Source organism: Panthera leo, chromosome B1 (assembly GCF_018350215.1).
Source record: "Panthera leo isolate Ple1 chromosome B1, P.leo_Ple1_pat1.1, whole genome shotgun sequence".
Classification (NCBI taxonomy): Eukaryota; Metazoa; Chordata; class Mammalia; order Carnivora; family Felidae; genus Panthera; species Panthera leo.
This window is the reverse complement of record NC_056682.1, coordinates 201,385,659-201,402,414: the sequence shown is the minus strand read 5'-3', so window position 1 is coordinate 201,402,414 and position 16,756 is coordinate 201,385,659. Positions and strand designations below refer to the sequence as shown.

The window sequence follows — 16,756 nt, the reverse complement described above, 5'->3', positions numbered from 1 at the left end:
CAAGCATTTCTCATCAGAAACCACGGGGGCCGAAAGAAAGTTGCTAGTCCGCGTGAATTCCATATTGGGGGAGCACATCCTTCGGGAATGAACGGGAAATGCAGAAATTCTCAAAGGAAAAGTAAGAAGTTTTCACCAGCAGACGTTCTTTCAAGAATTGTGGGCGGAAGTGGTCCAGGCCGAAAGGAAATGCTAAGAGAGCGTTGGAGCTTCTGAACAGAAAGCCCATCGGAACAGGCAAAAGATGGGGCAAACGTGATTGGCTATTCTTTTCATGAGTGTCTGAAATCCTGTTTGAATCCCGGTGAAGCGAAATTTCTCACGTTATCGGATATGGACGCTCAAGGTAGGTGGAAGAAATAGCTGTGACAGGTGTCACTAAAAAGGAGAACAGGGTGGCCTCTGGGGAGTAGGGTCTCTGCACGAGAAGCAGTAAAAAACAGAGGCTGGCACGTGGCGGTCTGAACAGGGGACATTGTAACAGCCGTCCATGGGACGGCAGTGCCTCCAGGTGATGGCTGGAGGTGAGGGCATTGCTGTTCTTGAGGCCCTAAAGCCGTGCTTCCCGAACCGTAGTGCCCGTCACGACGCCCCGGAGGGCTGGTGAAAACCCAGCTCACGGGACCGCAGCCCTGGATTCTGATGCAGGAGGTCGGGGGCGGGGCCTGAGAACTTGCCTTTCTCACCAGTTCTAGGTAAGCCGATGCCGCTGGTCAGGGACCCCACTTTGAGAACCACTGCCCCGGCATCTTCGGCTGATGAGGGCCTCCTCAGATCCTCGACCGGACAGCCCCACGTCCCCAAGTGTGCCTGGCTCTGTGCGTAAATTAGGAGGGACCCCAGGACTGTGAGTCGGGAGGCCTCATTTGCATCACGGGGCTGGGCGCCCTCGGGCAGCCCCCCACCCCCCCCTCTCCCCACCTCCGCGATCTCTGAGCCTCGATTCGCCTTCTGTAGAATGGGAAGCTAGTTGAGGACCTGGAGGAGGCCTGAGAGAGGCTGGGAGGAAGAGGGACGGCAAGAGTGGGGCTGGCCCCTCGCCCCTCACCCCACTTCTGTCTCCCCTTCCTCCTGTTTTGTGTGTAAAATCTCGCGTGGCGAGAGGGCGCCTTTGCTCAAGGAAGCTTGAGAACCCTGCCCTCGATGTGGCAAAAGGCCCCTTCCGACCCGCATCCAGGGCCTTCCCACGGGCCACCCGGGAGCAAACACGTCCCCAAGACCGGTTCCCCAGCTGAGGCATCGCCTACAGGCTTGCCTGTGTCCACGTGCACGCAGAATGTCTCCTTTGTCCTCACAGACTCGGCGAGGACTCCCAGAGACGAGGGCATCTGGATAAGCGTCCTTTGCTCAGAGCAGGGCCGTCCTGGAGTGGGTGGGTGGGCAGTTCTGCGCGCGGCACCCAGCTCATCCGAGGCCCTGTCCTCCGCCCTTGGGCCGGCGTGCACACGGCCTTGTGGACACAGAGACGTGCTCCGCCCCCCGCCGGGCCCAGCAGCCTGGAGGCTCCCGGGGTACGTTGCTGCCTGGGCTGCTGGGTCCCGGCCCGGTGCTGGGAGCCAGGACCCCCGGGTGGAGCAGACGTGGTCCCTGAGCGTTAAGGGCCCGCAGGGACCGGGGACAAGCCTCCTGAAGGTGCTCCCCCAGAGTGGGGGTGGCCCGGCTCTGCCACCCGTCCTCGCCTTCAGGACGCATCCCACACTCCCCTCTCGGCCAGAAGGACGTCGCAGAGAGCCTCCGTGCTGCCCTCGCCGGGCACGTGCTGCAGGGGCGTAACTGGGAGATCTCAGACCCCGGGGCCCTCGCGGGGCAGCCGGGGCCGTGAGCCATGGAGGTGGAGCAGGTGTGGGGGTCCCACGGTCTCAGGCCAGCCCTTTTCTGCTTCAAGAGAAGCTGGACATGAGGCTTTTAATGGGACCCCCCCCACAACTGCAAACAGCTTAAGGTCTTTTAAAAAATAAAATAGTTTTCCTGCCACCTTCTGCTGGTGGCAGGCCTCCGTGTGCGGCCTCTGGGACAGGAGGGCACAGCCCTACCCTGCACAGGGGTCCTGACTCTGCCCCCAGCTCGCCGGGTCCACCAGGCGAGGAGCGCGGCCTGGGGGACCGGTGGCACCAAGGCCTGAGGCCGTCAGAGAACACAGGTGCCCACCGGGACCAGGGCTGGGCCCCAGGGTGTTCCTGGGGTCCGAGGCGGGCTCAGGGACATCACGCCCTTGCTGGCTTCCTCCTCAGTCAGCGCCCTGGAGACAGAGGCCACGACTGAGGCGGGTGGGGCGTGACCTTCAGGGGCCTTTCTGGGTGTCACCACCCAGCCCCGCCGGCCGGGGCTGAGCCTTTCCTCCCCTGCCTGGCCGAGCCTGCGTGCGTGCGTGACAGAGCTGTGCTGTGTCTGTTTCAGGATCCCCCTATTCCAAATCTGACCCTCTCCCAGGACACGGAAAGAATGGCCTGGACCACCGGGTAGGTACTCGACCCCTCCCTGGCTCGCGGTGCACTAACCGTCACCCGCCGTGAGCCTGAGCGCGGGGCCCACACGGCCAGAAGGAGGGGCCCGGGGACCCCGCTCGCCCACCACCTCTTGCCTGCTGTCCCCAGGGGCCCTGCTGTCCCCCCTGCAGACCAGGGCCAGACCAGAACTGGGACACCCCCCTCCCCTCTGAACCCGGCCCCCGGCTCCCAAGGAGACCTCAGTGTGTGGGGGCAGGGGGAGACAGGGGCCACCCAGAGTATTCAGATCCTCTGAGGCCCCTCCTGGCCCACGTCCTTCTTCTGTGACCCAGAGCCTATTAAGGACCTTAAAGGGTCGGCTGGCTCACGAGCAACGTGAACCGAGGACCTACGTCCATTCCTGGGGTGTCGTGACCATCAGGACCGTCACCGCTCGTGGTGTCATTAGCATCTGTGACTGTTATCCCCGTTATCGTCCCTAATGGTGCCGCTTCCACCTGTGATCATTATCGGCTCCCACACCGTGTCCTTGGCTTCTCTGGCCGCCCCCCAGCTAAAGGCTGGTTTGACCTCCTCGTCCGGTTTTCCCAGTCTTGGGACATGGGAACGTGAGCCCGGGTAGTTTGGCACCTGCCTTGTCCCCACGGGAGGTCTGGGCTCATTTTTGTTGCTGTTTCTGTGGCTTCACTAGTCCCCAGTGAGGACTGGGGTGGGGCAGGTGTGATGGAACCAGAGCCCCCCCCCCCGCCCCCCCGGCAATAGCCCCAGGAGACCCGCGGTCGGGCAGCCTCTGTTGTCTGAGGACGTTTGTCTAAAACCGAGGCAAGTCGTTCCGCAAGAGAAGCCGCTCAGAAGTCACCCCCTGTGATACCCTGCAGTGGTCTTGGCAGTAAGTGCATAATGCTGGGGACAGCCTCCCCCGGTCCCCCAGGGCAGACCTCACATCCAGGGTCCCAGACTCTGCCGGGACGATCCAAGAACAGGGATGCCTCGGGCGTTTTCTCCGCCTTCTCTGTCCTCCTCAGGCTCTGGCCCACCTGCTGCTGTGTCTGTCCTGGGCCCAGGCACCTCTGCATGGTTTGACTCTAGCGAACCCCCTCTTGCCACTAACCGCACCCGCGTTCTGGAAGGGGCCAAGTCAGGGCGCACGCATGCGGCATGCTTCCCTGAATTTCCTTCTAAGGATTTCTCCAGCCTTTATCCTCAGTGGACGGCGGGGAGGGCACGGGGTGGGCGGGAGATGTAAACCCTCGGGCTCGGGGTTAGGCGTCCTGAAGGTGGTGGGGAAACCATCCCAGAACATTCTCCGCACACGTGGAACAGCTCTTGTGTGGCTCAGGGGCCTACGAGGGCGGTGGTCACAGGCTAGGCCATGCCAAGGTGCCCCACCCCCCCAGCCAAGTCCTGGGACTTGCCCTCGTTAAGAGAGGAATTCTCCGCACTCTGGTCTTGCTTCATCGGTGCCTGGGCCGTGCATCCTCTGGGGAGATGCCCTCCTTGGTACATGCTGGAATGACCCGGATTGATGCCCCAGCACCTGCAGAGAAGGCTGTGGCGTCACACGCCCACCCCACCCCCCAAAAGAGCTGGGAACGGCTGATCCAGACACCCCAGCATGGATGCAATGTTTGTTCCCTCTCCTAGAGCTAGTGAGAGCAGGGGCTCCAAAGCACAGGTGCACTCAGACCAAAAACCCATGACCGCCAACCACAAGGGAGCAGAGGAGAAAAGTATGGAAGAAATTACGTACCAGGATTATACAAGAAACAGAAGAGCCTGGTATGAGCAAAACTGCTGAAGCTTAGCTCTGAGCTTCCTAGCGGCCAGGGCAAAGAGGCAAACGGGACTGGCTGTGTAGTTCTCATCTGGCGGGAAGAAGGAACTCAAGTTCATCAGGGGGAGACGGAGGTTTCTAGTTCTTGCTCTGAGAGGGATTTGTCACGAGGGGTCACCACCCCGTGTCCCAAGGCTCATTAAAATACCCTGATAAGCAGCCTGCCACAAAGCCTACCTGTGGTAGCTGGTCACCTCCGTGGAAGGACCAGAGCCGTGGCCACTGGTGGCCATTCCTGTGGCTGGCAGCGTGGCTCCCACTGTGCCGCCTGGTCTGCTATTAGGAGAACGACCGCCGGCCACCTGATGGCAACGAGGAGCGTAACTGAATTCTCCGACTAGAAGGCAGAGGCTGTCACGTTGTAGTAACAGCAGGCAGAGGGGACGCTAGTTTGTGAGGACACCCGGTGTCAGGCAGCTATTGCCTTCGTACGTGAAAATGCCCTGAGCCACCCGGCAGTGCCGGAGACCCGGATAGAATACAGGGCGGCAGGCGATTGGAACATGGCTTTTGAGATCAGACGTGTGGATCCGTCGAACCAAAAAGGCACGGGAAGCGAACGGCACAAGCGAACAGTGCGGACGGCAAGCAGCCTATGGGGTCTATGGGGGAAAGCGTGTCTTTCGAATCAGGCTTCCACGTGTCCATCAAGCGTGTGCCAAAACGTCTGTGTACAAGGAAAACCTCGGCGAAGAAGTCTCAGGTTTTCCAGCCGTGACCCTGGAAAGCACACGTACCGCGGTCAGCCCTCGGTTGGCCCCCAGCTCTGCCACCGGCTCCGGGCGCGTTTTCGGGCCACCCGCTCGCATTTCCTGAGGCTCTCCTTCCTGGTCTTTGAAAACACCACCCTTGCCTCTCAAGGGCGTCGTGAGGACCCGCGACCGTTCAAGCAGGTGGCGTCTTCTCCTCCGTGCGCGCCACGGCACGGTTCCCACAGGGAGTCGTCATCAAGGCAGAAGCCCCCTGCCCTTTCTTGCTCCCACACGGGTGGCTGTTGACACGTTCCGACAGGAGCCTCAGCCGGAAAATAACGGTGACCGGCCACCGTTCCTTTCCTACTGCTACCAGTTGCGGTCTGATGTTTGAGAAGTGAAAGACGTGGGTTGAAACGGTCGCAGTTCTGTGGATTCGCTGTAGGACCTCGGGCTCGTTGCTTGACCTCTCTGAGCCTCGTCCATAACGTGACATGATGGTACCCGTCTCCCGGGTTGGCGGCAAAGATTGTGGGATGTATCTGGAGGGCGGCTGGCGCACGGAGACTCCAGCCAGCGGGAGGGGTTACTAACTGGTTGCCTTTAAATTCCCTGGGGCCTCTGTTGAGACCCGTAGGGGGATCAGCCAGGGACGTGCCTATTGGCATTGCGTTCCCGGGGCTCCCCTGGCCACCCCGTCTCTGGAGGAGTAACCACGAGACTCCCTCGCACCAGGGAGGTCTTGAAGATCTCAGACGCTTGGAGGACCACGGGGAGACCGCTCTTCCCCTGCTGTGGACTGATCCGCGGCCCCCGGCCCTCCACCCCTCTCTCCTGGGAGTCTCTGTCTGGTCTCAGAGCCTGGCAGACCACAGGGCGCTTTTGCTGCTGAGAAAGGGGGCTCTAACTGCCCAGGTCGGCGGCGGGGGCCTGTGATGCAGGGCAGTGGGCACTAGGGGGAGGCATTTCTCTTCCTCACCACAGGCCAGCCGGGCGAAGGCAAGGGACGCAGGTTTGCCTTGCGTTATGCGGGAAGAGGTTCCCCAGCCAGACAGGCGCCCCCTTGGGGGTGCTTCCTGGTGTCCTGAGAAAACGTCTCAGGAAAAACCCCCAAGGAGAACTATTCTGTGATGGTCGTAAAAGGGAGTGGAGGCGAACGCACCTGGCTCAGGGTCGTGAGGCCAGTGAGGCACCTGCCCAAAGGCTCGGTCATCAAAGTAAATAATGGTCCAATGCGATGCCTTCTTTTTTTTTTTTAAATAGTGATTGATCACAGATGTTATTTATTTGTTTGTTTGTTTATTGAGAGAGCACCTGCAGGGGAGGGGCAGAGAGAGAGAGAATCCCAAGCAGGCTCCGGTCTGTTAGCGCTAGGGCCTGACACGGGGCTCGAACCCGCGAACCATTCCCGTCACGACCCGAGCTGAGATCAAGAGGCAGAGGCTCGACCGAGCGAGCCATCCAGGCGCCCCTGATGCAGTGCCTTTTAAAATCCAAATGAATTCGTGGTGAACAAAACGCCAACCGTTTCCACGGAGACTGGCCCCAGGCCCCCACTCGTGCCCGCCTGACTCACCACCCCTGTTTCCCCTGTTGGGCTGCAGGACCGTGGGCTGGGGGCTCTCCGGGCTGGTCTCTGCCCCCACACTCCCCGGGACTGCGCCTGCCCCTCGACCGCCGCTTGTCCGCGGCAGGAAGCGGCACCGAAGGCGCTCTCCCCGTGGCGCAGTCCGGGGCGAAGCGGTCACCTTGAAGGTCAACCCCTGCACCCAATTCCGGAAGCGCCGGCCGCGAGCGCCCAGCCCGTGTCAGACCCCGTGTAGGCGCTGGGCCTGAGGAAGCGGTGTCCTTCGAGCGGCTCAGCCCGACTGGCGGGGCTCACACCAGGCGCAGGAGGCGGGGGTAGAGATTCAGGGGCTCGGCACCCGCTTTGCGGGCCCGGGCCCTCCTCAGCCGTTGCAGGATGAGTTTTTCAGGTGGGCTTGCGGGGTCGTGATGCACCGAAATGCCAGCTTGCCGATGAATGCCGCGAAGCAGGGAGGGCGGCCCGTGTTTTCCGAATGTCACCACCTGAGTGCCCCACGCAGGGCTCCGTCCAGGGGCTGTGCCGGCCCGGCACGCGGGAGCGCTGGGGCCCTCGGGGTCCGGTCTCCGCGCTGTGCGGGGCCCAGAGAGCAGGTGCGCGGGCACGGCTTGAAGGGCGGCAGGAGAGCCGGGCCAGGCAGGGTCCGCGCAGGCCTGGAAGGGGCGGGAGGACCTTCTGGAGCCGTGGCACCGGGGGCTCCTGGCTGCCCGCCCTCCTCCCACCTGGGCCAGCACCACCAAGGCGCGGCCACCCGCCCCTACAACCTGCCTCCTGCCGCCCTCTCTCTTTCTCTTCCAGAACGCCAATCTGGCCCCTTGTGGAGCAGACCCGGATGCCAGCTGGGGCACGCGAGGTACAAGACGCGGGGACCCCCGTGGGTCCCTGGCTGGGGCAGGGGTCACTTACACGGTTCCATGAGTGTCATCCTGACCCGGGCCCCTCCAGGGCCAGCTGGCAAAAGGCTCTGAGCATCGTGCGGTGGGCGGATCAGGGAGGGCGCGTGTCCACGCAAGGAGCACTTTACCTCCATTCTCAGGTTACCGAAGGTGCTCCCCTGGCTCGTAGTGCTCCCGCTCCTACTTGAGGGGCTCCCCTCGCTCCTGGTGCTCCCTCTCCTGCTCCCCTGGTTCTCTTCTCTCCCCCCTCAGATGCCCCGCTCCCCTACCTCAGGCCCTCCCTTCTTTGCATCCTTGAGAACAGCCGACCCTGTCCTGATATGTTTGTCGCTCTGGTCCCTTGGGGAGAGAGATCTGTGTTGGACTAACCCTCCTGTACCAGCACCGAGGACAAGCCAAACACCCACTGGCAAATTTCGGGGCAGTAAGGGAGGAAGTCACAGCAAAAAGCCTCTGGGGTCTGAGCCGGATGGATTCGGGTCACCTCCTGCCTCCCACCCTTGCTGGCTGTGTGGCCTCCTGGCATTCAAACCTGGGAGGCTGCTGTTCCTGGAGTGACCCTGTTCATATGGCAGGTGCCTGACCGGGGGCTCTGCTAAGTTGGAGCCCATCCCGCACAGGGCCATGCCGCTCACCCCTGTCACCCCAAGAAAGACAGGGAGCGTGCCCTCAGGGGCGGGTTCACAACAGACAGAGGAGCGATGGGGTGTCACAGCCGGCCCCCCCCCCAACGTGGCTCTCCAAGCTCCCGGGCTCAGAGCTGGCATGTCAGGATGTCGCATGGCATGCCGGGAAATTTGGGGACCGTCCCCTGTCACCCAGGCCCTTGTCGGGGCCTCCCTCCCAAGACCAGCTTGTGACCCAGGTCTGCTTTCTGTGGGTTCTGCATGGTCCCCGAGGCCCTCCCATCCATACGAGTTTGTTCTTTGACATGACGATTTTAGTCTGGTGGAAAAGCCTTTAAAAAAGCGTACAGAACTCAGTAGTCTAACAGGAGGACCTAGGGGGTAGGAAGGTAAGCAGTGCCCCCAAGACGTCTACCCCGGAATGCCCGCTCCGCAGGTGGGTGAATCGAGGCAGGCAGCTTTCTCAGGGTGGCCCGGACCGCCAGGCAGACAGAACCACGTCCGAGGAACACAGCACTGCGTCCGGCTCCCAGTCTGGCCTCCAGCCTCCTGACCATGCCTCCTGCTCTCGGTTTCCCTCTGGAGAATCTGCTCCCTGGGGGACTAGAGCCCCGAGTGCAGGCCGCCGGGGGTGGGAGGCGGGCATGCGCAGCCGACTACAGGGGGCGGGGAGGGGGGTCCCCAGGATGGGAGGCTGCTCCCACCTTTGGGATGAGTTCCCACGCTTCCTAAACCACCACCTGTGGTCTCTGCTCCTTCTCTTACAGAATACAAGGTAAGAGGGGCCGCCCGCTGCCATGCCGACCGCTTCGTGCCAGGCCTCACCTGCCCAGGTTAAAAGTTCCTTTTGTTGTGCTTTCCTATGAAATGTGTATGTCAGATGCAGACACAAGTATGTATCTTCGCATTGGCCTTCGGCTCGGCTCTTCGGTCCCGGCTCGCGCCCGCTTCCTGGGGTGAACCTGTGGTTTCTTCTCCCGACAGATCTACCCTTATGACGCCCTCATTGTCACAAACCGAATTCGCGTGAAACTGCCCAGAGATGTGGACCGCACGAGACTGGAGGTAGGAGGGCGTCTCCGGCCGGGACGTTCGTTCCGGCTGGGTGATCTTGGGCTCCTCCCGTCCCAAGGATCTTGGGCTCCTCCCTTGGGCTCACTCCTGTCCCTGCTGTCAACACTCGGCCCCCTCCCGCGCGTTCCCGCCGCGGCCTCAGGGCCAGGGCCCCTCGTTGTCTGAAAGGCTGGAGGACGGCGGGCGCGTGCCCCCGAAGAGATGGCTTTGCAGAGGGCTCTGCTGTTTCTAGGGGCGCTGAGTCAGTAGTGTCCGTCTTTTCCCCAAGCACTGGTGTTGAGAAGGCTGTCGTAATCCACGGTCTCTCGTTTGACCACGTCCACACCGATCTAGAACAAAAAGCCGGTCTGTGGGGAGCAGGCGTAGGTTTAAAAAAGCAACGGGAAGTCAGCACGGAGTAGGTGTTTAGATAATCTTTGCTGAGCCCTTGCTATGAGCCGTGGTCCCTAGCGGCTTAATCCCCACGATTGTCCTACAAAGTAATTAACGTCCATCCAGTGAATTTCACCTCCTGAGCCCTGTCACAGATGTTTTGTGGCCTGTTAACATCCGTTTTGCTGGGAGTGTGGGGTCTGGAGGCTCCTGAAGGCCCAGGGCCCCCTGCCCCATCGGTGACCCAGAGCTGGGCACAGAGTAGGTCCTGGAAGCGTCTCAGGCATAGTGTATGTGCAGACCCGCCAGACGGCCCATCTGGGAGGGAGTAGTAGGGACCCGGACGCAGCCGGGGGGCACCCAGTGACACCCGCGGGCTCAGCCGGGCTGCCAGGAGAAGGCCAGGTGGCCACCCAAGATGGGATGGACGGAGGCCAGGCGGGGAGAGCTGGGTGGGGAGTGGGGACACGTCCACTCCTCAGCAGGAAACACTGAGCTGGCCCTTGAAGGAGGGACGAGATTCTCACCTGCAAAGAGGGGAGAACATAGGTCTGGGCCCGGGAACCCCAAGTAAAGGCTTCAAGGGGGGATCTACAGGATGTGCCCTGGGTAAGAAGGGAGCCCTCTTGGTGAGACTGATGAGGCACAGACCTCCATGCACAGCCTTGACGATGAAGACACTGCTGTCCTCCGCCTGGGTCCCTGGGCTCCTTGCCCGGGGCCCAGGAAACGGCATCGCTTGCAGGGGGGAATAGTGGTGGCGGTGAGGGCTACGCAGATGCGGTGTGGCTGCAGCCCTGCAGGGAGGCACATCGTGCCGACGCTTTCTGTTACGAGTGACGAGAGCCTGCCCACGTGACTCAGGCAGAAAGGGGGTTACCAGCTCATAGGATTGATGGGTCCCTTCCGGGTGGCTCAGTCATATCTCGGGCCCAGCGTCTCTCCTGCAGTCTCTTGGCCGTATTTCCTGTGTCCTGGCCGCTAGACCGACTTTGACCTCACCTCTCCCAGGCTCAGAGTCTGCAGAGAAGAGGTCAGTGTGCTCCGTCCCCCCTCTCCTTCCTTCTCTCTCTCCCTCTCTCTCCAAAGTCCTAGCCTCATCTCCGCCTCTGGGCGGGTGATCTGACCACCCTGAATCAACCAGCTTGTCCGGGGGACTGTGATGTCCCCTCTGGCCAGGCTTGGCCGCCGGCCCTGGAGCAGGGGGACAGCTCTGAGCTCTGGGACTTGGTACTTCAGCTTAGGGCCAGACGCCTGCAGAGAGGCGGGGAGCCGAGGCCGGGGAGGAGGGGACAGCGCGGCCCGGCGAGCCCACGGACGCCGCAGTCGGGCAGCGCGGCGAACCCACCAAATCCTGCCGTCATCCAGGACACCGGGGCATCGTGCCGGGCAAAGGACCACAAAGCCAAATGACACACGAGCTCCTCTCTCAGGAGACTGTCCATCTATCAGGACATTTGGACCTTACCCCACAGCAAAGCAAAGATGTGTAGAAAGTTCTGACCTGTGGGGATAAGCTCAGGTGGCCCGTGGGGTCAGGGGCGGCCAGCTGGGAGCGGGTGTGTGAGTCCAGGGGAGGGGAGCCGCGGAGCCCCCAGTCCCCGGTGCGGCTCCCGGGACGTGGGGGCCCTCGGAGAGCACAGGCAAAAGCTGCAAATGCGGGAGGGCCATCTCACGCCGTGGGGGTGCCTGCTGTGGGGAAGACAGGGTCCTGGGCAGCCTCCGCAAGGGGCTCACGTTTAACAATCCCCACTTTCTCTGCAGGGGACACGCTCTCTGGCTCCTGCTGAGTGGAGTCCTTGTTAATTGTCCCCAGCCTCGAGGGTTCCTGTTTGCTGCATGTCTTTGCTCCTTAAAGGGCCAAGCCCTGTGGGCTGGTTGCCCTCAGCACAGAGTGGAGCTCAGAACAGGATGCCTGGGGCTCCTGGCTCAGCAGCGTTAGGACTAGCTGCTTCCCTCTTGGGACTGGGGTGCACTGTAAATGACGCCCGCCTCCCTTTGCTTTTTATTAAACATGGCACGAAAGGGGCAAAATAGCGGTTGATAGCTATAAATGTTTCCTTTTAACAAACTCTGAGGACTGGTGTTGAGTTTAATCATCCAGTCTCCAAGAGCACATCCAAGGGTGCATCTCTGTAATCATTCTCTTCCCCGTCTGAGCCCAGCCAGGAGGCAAACTGGGACTGTTACCACAAGTGGGGCTCGTCCCACATTCTTCGGGGCTCGGAGCTGGGAGGTGAGTGGGAGTGGAGTAGGAGGGGCCACATCCCAGCAGGACACGGGGGACCCTGATGTTTTTATGGCGGGGGAGGGAGCTGTATTTTTTTTCTTTTTTTTTTTTTAATGTTTATTTTATTTTAGAGGGAGAGACAGACAGAGTGAGCAGGGGAGGGGCAGAGAGAGACACACACAGAATCCAAAGCAGGCTCCAGGCTCCGAGCTGTCAGCACAGAGCCCGACGCGGGCTCAAACCCGAAAACCGCGAGATCAGGACCTGAGCCGAAGTCGGACACTTAACCCACTGAGCCACCCAGGCGCCCCGAGCTTTTTTTTTTTTTTTTTTTAACGTAAGAACAATTTCTAACTCTTGTAGAACTTCAGAAAAATACAAAGAAGAATGCAGACATCACACGGAAATCCCCCCTACGAGTCATAACTCCCCTTAACTCCGTGGTGGACATGTTTCCGGAAATCTCTTTTTGCGTAAACCCCCGAGACGGCCGAGTCCTGTTTGTGATGAGTAGGTACACGCTGTCGACGCAGTGTGAGGTCAGCTTTTTTCTTTTCAATTTGACGTGAACGTTTTCTCTGCCGGTGGACGTAGATCTGCTCGTCCTTTTAAACGGCTGGATGATGGTCCCACATCCACACATGGGAGGGTCCGAAGGGCCAGGCTTCTGCTCACGCCCCCACGAGCCGTGGCTCGGTCACGTGGCCAAGCGCCACGCAAGGCAGGCTGGGCGTGCTGGGTGCCCAGCGAGAGGAGAGGGTGAATCTGGTGGACAGCTGGCGAGCCCGGCACATCTCTGTAGGGTCCGTCTCTGGAAGGCGGACTGTTCTGCCAGCTTCTCGCCCCCTCCCGCCAGAGCGCTCAGCTGACTCTCTCACGCGTTCGGTGAGTATGTGGCACCGAGCTGGGTCCTGGGATGTGTGTGACGCGCAAAACCCGGCCTGAGCTCTGCCCTCCCAGAGTCAGTCTGACCGGGGAGACGGAATCAATCAACCGATAACCCAAATGAGTATATGTAATTATATGCCAAGATAAGGGGTTTAACGGGAAGGAATGTGGGCCTGTGAGCCTTTGGAAATGGGTAGAAGTTAATCGGATGTAGTAAGTGTTGTGTCTGTAGAGGTGTGTGCGTGTCTGTAAGGTGAGGGAGGCACATAGGAAGAGAATTCCAGGAGGCACAGACTGTGTGTGCAAAGGCCCTGGGGTAGGAGGAAGCAGGGTTTTTTGAGCAAGAACTTTAAGGAGACTCAGGTGGCTGTAGTTGAGCAGGGTGAAGGTAAGGGTGGGGCCAGGCCGTTCAGGGCCCTGGGCCATGGGAAGCAGTTTGGATTTTAGTTTTAAGAGCAACGGCTTTTAGGTGGGGGAACCACCTGATTAGGCTTGTCACTGAAAGCATCAGCGGGGCTGCTCTGTGAGGCCTGGGTTGGCTGTGGGGATGCAGGGAGACCGTTTGGGAGACGACTGCGTCCTCCAAGCAAGACATGCTGGCATATTGGTTAGGGTGGTGGCAGTGTCATTCTGAGAAGTGGGCCCTATTCGGGAGGTCGAGGGAGCAGGACCGGGTGATGGAAGGTGCACTGTGGGGTGACGGGCGTATCTGGCGTGACTCCAGGGTGTCGGGAGGGGGTGGCGGCCACTCGGAGCGCGGTGAGACCGGACCCCGATGATGGTGGACACTACGAGGCTTGGCCGGGGGAAATTCAGGATGCTTAGCCCAGGAAAACGAAAGGTGCCACGTAGCTGCCCTCAGCATGTAGTAGGTGCTCCATAAATGTTGGTGATGTATGCAGGGGGACGATAACCCTCTGCGGCTCTGGAAGTGCTGTCAGATGAACCGTGTGACCCACCACCCCTCCCGCAGAGGGCAGGGCAGGGGTCAGCAGGCAGACTTCCAGGGACACCCATCTGAAGCCTGGCTGAACGCCATTCCCGAGATCCAGGGCTCTCTGTCCTAGAGGGTCTGGCCCCTGGTTCCCAGGACCCGAGGGCCTCGTGCCTGGGAGGACCTCGGGCCCTTCCTGATTTGGCGGTGCCCCTCCAAGGGTCCGCTTCCCGGAGCTTCCAGTCTGAGTGGAAGGAGCTTTGCCTGTCCCTGGGAAAGACTCAAGTATCCTGAGACCCCTCCCCGCACACCTCTGCCTGGCACTTGCTGAATGACATCACCATCCCGTTCGTCCGTCCGTCTCCACGTCCTGGAGGAGAGAGAGCTCACCCAGGGTCGGGATGACCTGGGTGTGAATTCAGTCTCCGTAATGTCTAGTTATGTGACCGCAGGCGGGTTCCTTCACCACCCTGAGCCCGACTTCTCCCCTGTCAAATGACATTGCTGTGCCGATCGTGCTGGCTGGTTTGAGCGTTTATTCTGTTGTTCGGAGGTAGTCGTTAAACACCTCCTGGGGACAGGCCCCAGGCAGGTGCAGGGTGGGCACGACTCAGTTATTTTTTCCACATCACCTCACTTCTCCAACCTGAGATTGAGCCACATAGATGACTATGGATTAGAATACGCTTTTCGTGGAAACGAGGGTTACAGAGTGGCCGACACAATGATGGCTAAGAACTTCAGAAAAGCAAGGTGGCTGTGTGTGAAGGGAGGGGGCGTCAGCGGAGGCCCAGCCACCAGGAGGAGAACGGGAACCCCTTCCTGAGGCCCCGTGCTGGGAGTAAGTAGGGCTTTGGAGAATGTATCGGGTTTGGTTTATTTAGTAAGTACTTCTCCCGCCCGACTCTGCATCGCGCTGTTCCAAGCACGTGGCACGTTGGCCCACTGGGTTTTTACCACGCGATGCTGTGGCCACTGAGGAGGTCCCGGGGCTGGCCGGCAGCTCGAGGACTTCCCAGCCACGCTCATGACAGGCGGAGCTGGGATTCAGGCTGAGGCATAGGAGCCGGTGCCCTGTGCCGTCTTCCTGGGTTCCAGTCCGGAGAATGAATTGCTAACCTCTCTTCTGTGCCCCGACTCCCCAGCGCACGTCGAGGGACGTTCTGCTCCTTAGGGAGGGTGGTATGTCAGCCAAGGTCCTCCAGAGAGACGGAGTCTGTGGGAGATAAAGGGGTGAGCAGCCAGACAGACACGGACACGGGCACGTTTGCAGGAATTGGCTCACGTGGCTGTGGCGGGGGCTGGAGGGTCTGAAATCTGTAGGGCAGCCTGGAGTCCCAGGCGGGATTTGACACTCTGAGGCACAATTCCTTCTCCGAGAAGCCTCTGGTTTTTCTCTTAAGGCCTCCAACAGGCTGGATGAGTCACTGGAGGGTCCTCCTGACTCAACACCTCTGGGATCTGCAAGTACTCAGGTCCGCGGGGAGGGGGGCAGGGTGGGGGAGGGAGTGGCTCCTTGCAAGGGAGTCTTGTGGTTTCTTGACTGCCTCCACCAGACCTTGAGGCTAAATGCACACCTTACTTTGCTCCAACAGTAAGAGCCCAAGTGGGAATGTGCCTGAAAAATAAGGACCCTGTGCTAAGAATACCTCCTTTGTTTAAACCCATCCAACCGGTCTGGTGAGAATCTGATAGACTGATGTAGACTGATGGCGATACTCACGGGTGGGGTGCATCTGAGGGGCTGCACCAGAAGCTGGGACTCCAGGCAGGGCCTCCCGGGTCTGAGCATGAGCAGTCCTTGGAGGCCAGGCCATCGCAGGGGTGGAGGATGGGGAGGGAGGAGGGAATGGCAGGGGAGAGTAGGGTAGGGTGGTGGAACCAGCCCAGATGGAGTGGAGAGGAACCTGGGAGGCAGTATGACAGGGATGTGAGAACACAGATTTAGATTCAGGAGTGTGCATGGCCAACATGGATTGTCCCTGGAAGAGGGTGGGAGACCAGGCTGCATAGACAGGCCCGTGCCCACCCTCGTGGAGCCGGAAGCCAGGTGAGGTCAGCCGGGGCCTGATCAGCTAGGGCAGCCTAGGAGGGCCTGCTAGAGGAGGGGACATTTGAGCTGGGACCTGTAGGATGAGGAGGATTGAAGCCCTAGGGTGGCAAAGAGCCTGGAATGTTCTAGAACCCACCATGGAGCAGAGTGGCGGTGGGAGAGGTGGGCAAGGACACACTGACGGTGATGCAGGACCTTGAGCCCACCTGACAGCCTCGTCACTCTGCCCAGCATAGCTTCCGTTTCTTCCCTACGGCATGGGCTCTGGGAGAGGTCATGTGACTGCCTGTGGGGCGTTTCCAGAGCCCCCCTGGCACAGGCAAGCACTCCCCACATAGTGGCAGCCATTGTCATGATGACGACTGTGTCACAGTGATGGTGATGTCACGGTGACGATGACGTGATGGTGATGTCATGCTGATGATGTCATTGAGATGGTGATTCATGATGATGATGTCATGCTGATGACGTCATGATGATGGTGATGTCGTTACAATGGTGATGTCACAATGACGATGATGCTGTTGCAATAGGGATGTCGTGATGGCCATGGTGCCATGGTACGACGATGCCACTAGAAGGGGCTTCCCGCTAAGGGGCTGAAACTTCAGAGTGTGGGCCCCCCTAAGCGGGACTCCCCTCTGCAGTAGGGGCCCCTCTTCTTGGAGGCTAAGCCGTGGGATTGAGCAGAACTGTACTGTGAGGGGCACCCGGGTGGCTCAGTTGGTTGAGCATCCGACTCTTGATCTCAGCTCAGGTCTTGATCTCCGGGTCCTGAGTTCAAGCCCCACGTTGGGTTCCGTGCTGGGCATGAAGCCTACTTAAAAAAAAAAAAAATGCACCTTGGAGCCCAGTCCTCCAGAGAAAAGCGGCCCACCCTCCGGCCCAGGCATGGCAGGCTGCGCAGGCCTGGGGCTTGAATCTCACCGGGTCAGCCCACACCAGTGGCCGGTGGGGGGCGGGGTGGTGGGGGGTGGGAGGAGCAGGCGAGGGTCAGCCAGGCCCCTCCCAGGGGCACAGCCGGCTGGGAGAAGAGAGGGGCAGCCGGAAGTGCCCTGCTGAGGGGAAGGCTAGAGGAGGGGCAGGCTGGTCCCAGCAGGGTGGGGGACGCGGGGCAGCCCGACC

At 60.4% G+C, this 16,756-nt stretch overlaps 1 protein-coding gene and 1 long non-coding RNA gene across 18 annotated transcripts in view; one reads left to right on the top strand and one right to left on the bottom strand.

The window, feature by feature from the left end:
• Nucleotides 1-16,756, top strand: part of ABLIM2 (actin binding LIM protein family member 2) — a 140,277-nt gene that overhangs the window by 118,456 nt on the left and 5,065 nt on the right. For 9 of the 17 annotated variants that reach the window (XM_042937013.1, XM_042937012.1, XM_042937006.1 and 6 more), the window contains 4 exons: nucleotides 2,398-2,459; nucleotides 7,357-7,411; nucleotides 8,848-8,855; nucleotides 9,065-9,145. In XM_042937013.1, coding sequence (XP_042792947.1) covers nucleotides 2,398-2,459; nucleotides 7,357-7,411; nucleotides 8,848-8,855; nucleotides 9,065-9,145 — 206 coding nt within the window. Of the gene's footprint in view, nucleotides 1-2,397; nucleotides 2,460-7,356; nucleotides 7,412-8,847; nucleotides 8,914-9,064; nucleotides 9,146-16,756 lie in introns of all 17 variants that reach the window. The other 8 variants (XM_042937015.1, XM_042937014.1, XM_042937011.1 and 5 more) reach the window with 3 other exon arrangements.
• LOC122218660 lies at nucleotides 14,095-15,932 on the bottom strand. Its single transcript, XR_006202051.1, has 2 exons — nucleotides 15,768-15,932; nucleotides 14,095-14,794 (listed from the first exon to the last, which is right to left on the bottom strand). It is a non-coding gene; the product is annotated as an uncharacterized LOC122218660 (long non-coding RNA).